The sequence below is a fragment of the Sphaeroforma arctica genome (assembly GCF_001186125.1).
Source record: "Sphaeroforma arctica JP610 unplaced genomic scaffold supercont1.206, whole genome shotgun sequence".
NCBI classification, from domain to species: domain Eukaryota; class Ichthyosporea; order Ichthyophonida; genus Sphaeroforma; species Sphaeroforma arctica.
Genome location: NW_014040352.1, coordinates 14,195 through 23,502, shown reverse-complemented (window position 1 = coordinate 23,502; position 9,308 = coordinate 14,195). Strand labels below are relative to the sequence as shown.

General features: G+C 40.5%; 2 protein-coding genes across 2 annotated transcripts in view; one reads left to right on the top strand and one right to left on the bottom strand.

Annotated features, from left to right (window-relative positions):
* SARC_03861 (hypothetical protein) overlaps nucleotides 1-2,286 on the top strand; it is a gene marked incomplete at both ends in the record, with an annotated part of 2,703 nt that extends 417 nt beyond the window's left edge. Inside the window, 2 exons of the mRNA XM_014302329.1 lie at nucleotides 256-421; nucleotides 640-2,286. Of these exons, the coding sequence (XP_014157804.1) occupies nucleotides 256-421; nucleotides 640-2,286 (1,813 nt within the window). The remainder of the gene's footprint in view (nucleotides 1-255; nucleotides 422-639) is intronic.
* SARC_03860 (hypothetical protein) lies at nucleotides 1,829-8,533 on the bottom strand. Its single transcript, XM_014302328.1, has 13 exons — nucleotides 8,344-8,533; nucleotides 7,041-7,144; nucleotides 6,883-6,937; nucleotides 6,597-6,748; nucleotides 6,072-6,191; nucleotides 5,808-5,952; nucleotides 5,402-5,556; nucleotides 4,799-4,925; nucleotides 4,583-4,698; nucleotides 4,143-4,266; nucleotides 3,867-3,947; nucleotides 3,653-3,711; nucleotides 1,829-3,368 (listed from the first exon to the last, which is right to left on the bottom strand). The coding sequence occupies exons 1-13, from the start codon at nucleotides 8,423-8,425 to the stop codon at nucleotides 3,222-3,224; spliced, it is 1,467 nt and encodes a 488-aa protein (XP_014157803.1). The 5' UTR covers nucleotides 8,426-8,533; the 3' UTR covers nucleotides 1,829-3,221.
* Nucleotides 8,534-9,308: the final 775 nt, after the last annotated feature.

The following is a 9,308-nucleotide window of genomic DNA, read 5'->3' as shown; positions in this document are numbered from 1 at the left end:
ATATATATATATGTTATATAATTAATATTTGAACTTTATGGCTGTTTTTGGGATAGGTTGGTGCGTACGTCGTCATGTGCTTTGCGCGGATGACATGACGGTATATTGTGTAGTATTTGGATATCCATCGGCTGTTCCATGAGTGGAAGGTTTGCAATTTGATTTCTTGCAGGATCATTTCGACAATAGGTCGTGATTTATAACGCTACGCAAGCGACCATTGAACTTATGTATTCATGTATATTTGTATAATAGGAAGCGAAAGGGTGCGGTTCTGGGAGCCAGTCTATGCAAAATAAATCGCAGGTTTTATATCACGGATGTCCGCGATAATTCACTAGCGTGGCGGCTTGGCTTGGATCACGGAGATCGTATGGATGAGATAAACGATAAACCAATGAGCTCGCTAGGTCCTCTGGATGTATGTGAACAGAATCTCGGTGATTTCGTACTGGTTGCACGATATGTGTCATTTTCTTGCTGTTATTTAAATACAAGAATTTTTGAATCTACCCTGTACTTGATCTACCATATTCTAGTACGTGTATAGGAATAGATTGCCGGAAATATTACAGATAAAATATCATGTTGGCTAATTTTAGTAACTAATTATGTACTCTCCATATTCAAAACTCACAGTTCTTAGAGCTGTTTCGTAATGTAGAGGCTGTTGAGCTCTTGGTGTGTAGCCGACCATTAGAACTCAAAATTGTTCTCCAAGAGACACTGAGTCCGAAAGCGATCCACCGGGCCGATCACCCCGTACGATCGCAGAGCTTTGCGAATCCGCGGTCTACGCAGGTATTCTCTGGTAGCAATTCAATGGAGGGAGTATTTGCTCACGAACACCAACCGCGAAGGAAAGGTACATCAGTACCTCATCTAAGCTTCAGAGGTAGTGAATCTGACGTATGCGGTTCCTCCGTCGTTAGTAGAGAGGCCAGTGTACTGGCAAATAGAAACACAATTTGCAGAGAAGTTCATTCAAGAAGGTCCGAATCGACAACTAGCCATGAATGGCAAGGGCCCATTATGTCGGATCCCTTGAATATAAGCGATTTGCCTCCTGCGTACAACTCTCAAGAGAATGCGCACGCAAGATCAATCAGGCATGGCGGGAGTGTCGCTAAAGCTAGAAATAAGCACTACCGATTGCCCCGTAGAGGGACAGACGATTGCATTACATCCGGCTCCTACAGCAATGCACATGATGAGGATAGCTCAAGTACTCATCAGACTGTCCATAACGCTGTGAATAGTGAGGTGGTCACGAACGCTGATCAATACAACAATGCAGGAGTGGCCTCAAACGTTGGGTTTCGATTGAACAATGCAAACGACACGAGTGTGCATCCGATTCCGAACAGTGTGGAAGGCTTCGAACCTGCAGGAACAGCAGGAAGTCGAAATACGGGACATCCAGAAAGTTCAAGGATAGTAAATCAATGTTTTATTAAGGGTGGAAGGACACGTAGAAGTGATCAACAACCCCAATTGCCGACTCGGGTGCAGACTAGATCCAAGAGGCACCTGCAAATAGAACAACCAGCACATACACAACTGTGTTCTGGAGAAGACAGGATGATACACCCACGTGCAATGTCAGATCAGTTCACATATCAGGCATATCCCGGGGCAGATACCGAGTCTGCACAGGTACACTCTCATACACCAAACTCAATTTCATGGTGGCAAGGCTGTTTTAATTGGCTGGTTTGCAAGAGTGTTATTATGGAACCAATATCTGATGAAAGCGAGCCATTGCTGTCCGAATGTGCTCGAAGAGTGGATCGTAGTAATCCTGTGACAGGGACACATGTTTGTACGAATCAATGCGTGCTTTCGAGTTCACAGAGTGATGGTGAGGACGTAGTCGTCCATGTGCAGGAGAGGAGCGTAAACTCAGGAACACTGAAGTTTGAAGCGAGGAAATACCACGACGAGAACGCAGATTCATTCAACACACTCGATGAAGAAGAACAGGAAGTGAGTCCCTTCCCTCCACCATTACCTACTCCTCGATTGGGTCTTATATATATTAATGGGCAGGTGGTAGAAGTGGAGGAAGTATTGGCGAATGATTGTAAGGCAAGACCGTGTGCCCCACCCAGGACTGGGGATGTCATTCACGAAGTGGATGAGAAGGACATGCTGGGTAAAACCGATGCGCATATAATGTTGGAAATGTCTATTGCCATGATAAAGAACAAGAAAGTTGAGATCAGATTCTTTCCGCCGGTTTTAGCTCAAGAGATTGCGGTAGCACGACTGACTCGAAAGCGGTGAGCTGATGAAGGAGTTGTTGAGTCTGGATATTAAGCAACTGCTTCAAGGATCCTCGAGTATGACGTGCTGTAGCAGCGAGTTTTTAAATGAATACAGATCTGTCGATGTTTCTGCGCGGAAACTTACCCAGTATCGAAAGGCATGATTATGAGTGGTTAGTTTCGCCGAATACGTTCAATTATTACATCATTGGATATCCACGTGTTGCCAGTCTTGGGAGTTTTATAATGTCGCAATTCCATCATTGACAATCAATCACCTGTGAGACACTGTGCTATCTACTCAATGTCATTAGCTTCCCCTTCTTAAGTCAAGTGGGTGCATGGGTAGACATACTCTGGTGCCGAGATGAGATGGTTTAATCCCACGGCATCTATCAGTTCCATGGGTTCAATGGATATAATACAGCCTCGTTCAACATCGCTTGGAGAATGAATGAAAACGAAACCTCACTGACGTGTAAAAAGAATGCAATGCTCAATTGTAAATAGGGTTCGCTTTCCACGCTAAATCTTTCCGACGCTAGATGTAGCGAGTTTGTTTTGTGCACGTTCGGCGCAACGAAGTATTCCATTTTCGTTTATGAATCGAGATCTCATTTTATTCACCTCGGCCTTGTGCACGGAATAAAGTTGGCAGGTAGAAGAACACAGTGCTGAAGTGCGTCATTTGAGACAGAGTATATCGAATGAACATTGTTCGACCTCATTGATTAACGGAACTGGAAAACCGACCATACACGTAGGCCACCTGTAAATAGGTCGTACGTAGGTCAAGCTGCACTTTCCTCTATTAGTTTGCATACGGTGACCACAGCAAGGGCTGTCATGTTATTGATAGCCTCTGTTGGTGTATTATGCCGTGGTCTAGATATGTTCATGACCAATTTGTTCGTACCCGATTTGATATGCTAGATACATGTATCCGTAGCGCCATTAAATGTCACGGTGATCGTCCGCATCGACTTTTCCAATGACAGACTCAATAGTCGATGCACGACGAGAGGGTCGGCGCAGCTGAGTTTGCTGCTTCACCTTTACAGATGCGGTGGCTATCTTTATAAGCTCCTCCATTTTCTTCACCTGCAACAATTCATACAGTTGTCGTTTCGGTTAGAACATAGGGTTGGACGATGACCAGAACCAAGAAAAACGAAAGAAAGAGTATTTTGCAACGTCATACTAAACTAAATTGATCAACACGTTCGGATGAATGAATGTCTCGTAGGCTTTTTTTGTGTGTGCAAAATATTGGATGTTGTGTATGCCTTGAACAATTCTAACGTTTGATCAGACGGAAATATCTGTGAAATATCCGTACACTCAAATTGAAATAAAGGAAAAATCCCCCTGAAAATGAGGTTTACCTGTGGTATTAACTCAGAAACATCGGCCTCTGTAGCGATCTCTCCGATCCATTGTGGGACTGTAGGTAAGGGATATCAAACTATAAATAAATCACCGTGTAATTATAATCTCGAATGAGAGGAGGTTCCCGAACCCAATTCTTCTTGCATAGCACCAGGTACTAGAATGTCAATGCAGTGTGCGGTGCTTAAATATTGCAACAACAGGGCTTACCTTGACTGTCATAGCCTCTGACCTCATCGCCCGCTTTGACGAAATATGAGTGGCGGATCACTGATGGATCATTTTTGACCTCTGATGCATACAAATCGAGAGATGCAGTTAGCTAGATATACACAACTGTTCAGATAAAGAGAATCTATCGTGATAGTAGAGTAGAGAAAACTACATATGCAAATACATTATAGACAACATTCATGTTATTGTGCTATACACACCCGGTACGGTTCCGGAGGCATACTTCACAGATAGTGTACGATACACACATACCTTCAAAGAAATCAGCAGCCTCTAGAGTTCCGGTGACTGGACAGTTGAGATAATATACGTTTCGGACTTTTGTGATTCCTTCAGCGCGAGGTTTGGGATCGACTGGGATATTCAACGTAGTCAACTGTACGAAAGAGGAGTATTTTTTATTGGGCATCAAATTTGCTTCGAAATGTTGTGAAGACACAAGGTATAAGTTTGATTTTATCATATTCTGTTGGAATAGCAAGTGTTCTACATGTGTATACATACGATTACATTGTATGCAATATATATATATATATAACAACACTGCAGTGTCTACATAGTACACAGATGAGAGTTTATATACAGTGTAGTATAGTCGACGAGCACGACGTCAAGATCGCAATCAAATGGGCCAGATCATAATGTCACTAGACTGGTACTTAAGAGCATATGTAATATAATCAAACACTTACCATGTGGTTTTCATTGAGATTGACGCCGTTAAGTTCATTGTTGTATTCGCAGACCGGACCACCTCCAACACGAGGGTTGCACTCGATCAACATAGGACCTTCTGTTGTATATAAGGCTGTAATGTGGCAAAACGAGAGGGAATCCAAGATAAACAATCAAAGTAAGTATACTAGAAACATCAAGCAAAGAATACAAAATAGAAGCCTACCACACACCTTCCATGTGAAAGACTCCCTTGTAGAATCCTAGAGCTTTGACACACTGGGCACAGTAATCGATCAGCTCTTGTTGTTCTTTCTGAGGGATCATAGATGGGTACGTATTTCCATTCTCAAGGTAATACTGTAACAACCAAATCAAAATGGAAATAAAGGATTGGTTTGTGATCAAAGGTATCTGCATATCGCCTGAGAGCATCTAGCTCATACACCGATTTCTTTTGCAAGTTGAGTCGCTGGACAATTGCATCTACTTGTCACTAGTTGCGACATCAAACTAATCAACCAGAATGTTGCTAAAACACAGGCGTTCCTTTTGCCTTTTGCGTGATTACCGCCTAATAATCGAAAGGTAACAGAACTCACGAACCGTTCACAAAGATCAGACAGGCATTAACATTACTATAAAACGCAATAGGTCGTATAGCATGATAATATGCTCCTAGACCACACAAAGATCATCAATGATACTAACTGCCTACTATCAAACTGATCAGATAGACCATTATCTTTTTCAACAACTATAAGTGTGTCCTAAAATCTCATCCGATAGACTGTACGACAACCCCAGAGCGAAAAGCATATTCATCGCGTGCATACCGGAGGAACAGGCTTCCAATTGTCAGTGACAGATCCGTACTTCAATTCTCCGTCCCAGAAAATCAGATCGCAATCAAACTCTCCAACTGGTAGCCCGTCGAAGTCCTTTGCAATCAGCAGTTGCTCGACAACGATTGGGTCGGTAAGAGTTACGCCTAATTTGGATTGGGAATAACAATCCAAATTTAAAATCGCGCATACATGCGGCAATTTTTTTATTACAATAAAACACATTACATTGCAGGCACGATAGCTGCCTATCGATCGATTTACTGCAGCTAAAGTAGCAAACAATCTAACTAGAGCAATAATATTCGAGAGCACGAACTCACTCATGCCAAATAAAAACACAGATGCACGTGTACACTAGTACATCTCAAACAATAGTGCTGATAATCCGACATACCGACGTTAGAGCTCAAGAGGGCGTTTGTAGCCAAATCGAATAATACCCTCTCGATGCCACTTCTTAATTCGTCTTCATTAAAGGCTTTGTACACGCCAAGAGATCCAGCTCCAGATGTGGGTTTCAGAATCATTGGGAATCCAATCTGTTGGCGACAAACCGATATGAAAAACCTGAGTCAACTCTCTAACAATAGAAAAATCTATGAATCAGAAACGAAACGGCTTGACAGATTACGATGCATGCGACACTCAGAAAACTTACATAGTCGATGAGCTCTTGTACGTTATCCAAAGAGTTGCATCCCATCGCTTTTGGTGTGGGTACTCCAGCTTTTTCAAGCGCCTTACGCGTCTCGTATTTATCACGAGCCGCCTGGTAGGCCTGATAGAATTGACAAAAAATATACAGAAGTTTATGTCAGACTAACAAGGAGGTTCATCGATTCCATACAGTATCAGAAATCGTGCCCGATGAACCAAGTGAGAGGATTAATCGAACCTAAACAAATCTGCCAAGATTGTTCAACTAGATTGAAACTGAACGGAAATACAAAAAGTATAAACTCGTATGCTGATGTACGTCGATTTTTTTGTTATCTCTAGAACACTTTCTTGTATATAAGCAAACGGACAATGTACGATAACCACTAGTACGGAAACTGTACAAAATTTCGTGAATATAATGAGGCAGAGAAAATTGCGGATATAAACCTTCAATGGATTGTGCTTGATGTCTAGCGATTCGGCCACCTCGTCAATGAGAGATTGTAGGTGTTCGAAGTCTTACCTTGAAAGAATTGTGCTTGATGCCTAGCAGTTCAGCGACCTCACCAATAAGGGGTTGGACTAATTCGAAATGACTAAAAACTGCATCATAGATTATTCCTGTTTGTTTACAAGCTGCCGCGATTTTTTCTCCCGCATCCGACTCGTACATATCTGTTAAGATTGGAATAAGGAGATACTTCATAAATTATTTCTAAATTACTACTTGTGGAAAAGCGGAATCAAGGATTGCAACAACAAAGCGTGCATAATGAAGGATAACGCACATATAGCGAATACCATCATACCTGGGACAACTATTTTTGCGTTGACAAGTTCATTTTCCACGTACTGGTTGTAAACCTGTGTCAAATAGAAAAATAAAAAAAATAGATTTTTATAAACTTATTTATGACAAAAGAAATACATTGCTTACTACTGTGTTCGCGAACCTTTAAATACTTACGGGGTCATCATCTGCGTTGGGAGTGACTAGAGTCACACGACATCCTCCGTCGAGAAAAAAACCATTGTACAGTTTGATATTTGCTACTCCTGCTCCGGCAAGACCTGTGATGGTGAAAACAAACCGATTTTGTTTAATCGGCACATACAAAATACAATGGATAGCTACTCGACCATTGAAAAGCATATAAATATAGCCGTGAAGCTGCAGGTTTTACATACTGAAATTTACAACAACTATACGAAGAAATATAAAATTTATTACACCTTCGTCAGGGTTCTGTTATGCAACACTGATGCATGTACATACAACAGGACAGTTGTGTTGTGAGCAGACCTAAACCAAGAAGTCATGTGCGACGAATTTTCTACACGTTACTAGTTTACTCATGTTGCAGATATAATAGTCAACTAGATCCATACAACAATAAACAAACACCTGGAGTACCTTCGGATGGGTATAAAGCGTACATATTATAAACAGACAGGAATATTATAGAGACATACTTTCCACTCTATGGAGCCATGAGTCCTTAACGAATGAGAATGTGCAGATATGACATAGATGTTTGCACACCATATACTTGGTGATAAGCAAGACTGATCATGAGAATAATCCTTTTGATACTGCAAACTGATCACACACACACACATATATATATACATACATACATACATATAAATATATGTATGTATGTATGAATAAATAAATAAATATATAAATATATATAAATATATATCTATATATTCATCTTCCATTTATATACATACGTATATATATATATATATATAAATATGCTTTCATGTTTAAGTATATAAATATATAACCCTTGAAAATGTATGTATGTTTGTTTACAAGTATATATGTGCGAAAGTATCCAGAAACCGAGCATACATTACAGTTGTCTTTCTGCTAGAATAGGCAGTTCAATAAGAAATGATTGCAGGCTATATTTGAAATGAATATCATTACGTAAAGATGTGATTATACAAACGTTTGCACATCTATTTTACTCAAACACACAAGGACATAAATTCAAACGGACGATGTTGCTATATACAGATCGTTAGATCACAAGTAGACTACAATTCGTACGAAATTTGGCCTTTAAACCACATCTATGACCAAATCAGATACGGTTGCATCTTGGAAGCATATTTTTGGCCTCCGCATCGTGTAAATCTCTCCACATATGCTTCAAAATGATTAATACGAATATCGGATCAGGAACGATCGCACTAACTAGTGATCTCAAATGCTCGTACAAGAGTAAGTTATCGAGTATTGAAGTCTTACGACATACCCATAGGGTTCCATTTGCTGTGAGAAAGTACTAAGACTTCCTTGCCCTTCATCTGAGCGGCTTGTTCTTTAGTCGGTGCCATATTTCCGTTACGTAAAGTGGGATACAAAATGTGACGCTAAATATATTACCAGTACTGTTGGCGAGTCGCTCATCAAGTGATATTTATATACACCTCTTTATATTCAGTGTGGTGTTGCAGTTTGCACTTTGCTTTTCTTCTTGCTTTTCATATGGGCCACATACTCACACGGGGTATGTAGTCAGGAATCGTAATGGACGACTCGACGATTTACCATTGGTGGTTACTTTGGAATACCAAATTTCCATATTTGGCGTAGTCGCATTATTTAATATTTTGACTCTTTGAGTAATTGAGTCGAAATCCAAATCTGTAGAAATCTGTCTGTATCCAATCGAAAAGCTTGCACATAAATTAGCTATCTTGATATAAAGTTGACAATTAAGTGCCATGTCACTCCCACGTGAGCCTTGGCATTTTCTCTAGTCTCGGGGAGTACATATGGTCATTTAGTCCGAGTATTTATGTACATATTTATGTACGTACACACATAATCCATCGAGACAGTGCTACTAGTCACTCTCTAGAGAGAGATTAGAGAGTTGAAGACCGTCGCGGCGTCGCATGTGGAAAGTGAAATTTCCTGTCTTCGCAAATGTGAGTGAGTATGGTGAGTTCGTTCTTATTTTTAGGTTTAAAATATGGGTACTGAAATAGATACATAGAGAGAGTAGTCGTTAGAGTCTGAGTATAATTGTACACTATTTATCGACACAGTGTCGGCTCCGCGTATGTATAATTTTACTATATAGAGAGTTATAGACCGTCGTGGCGTGGCTGTCTTCTCATACATATGATGGTCAGTTTAAGAAGTTCGCCATTTTTAAGGTTTTTAGTGAATACTGAAAGAAAGAAATATCTACTATATTCAACACGGAGGACT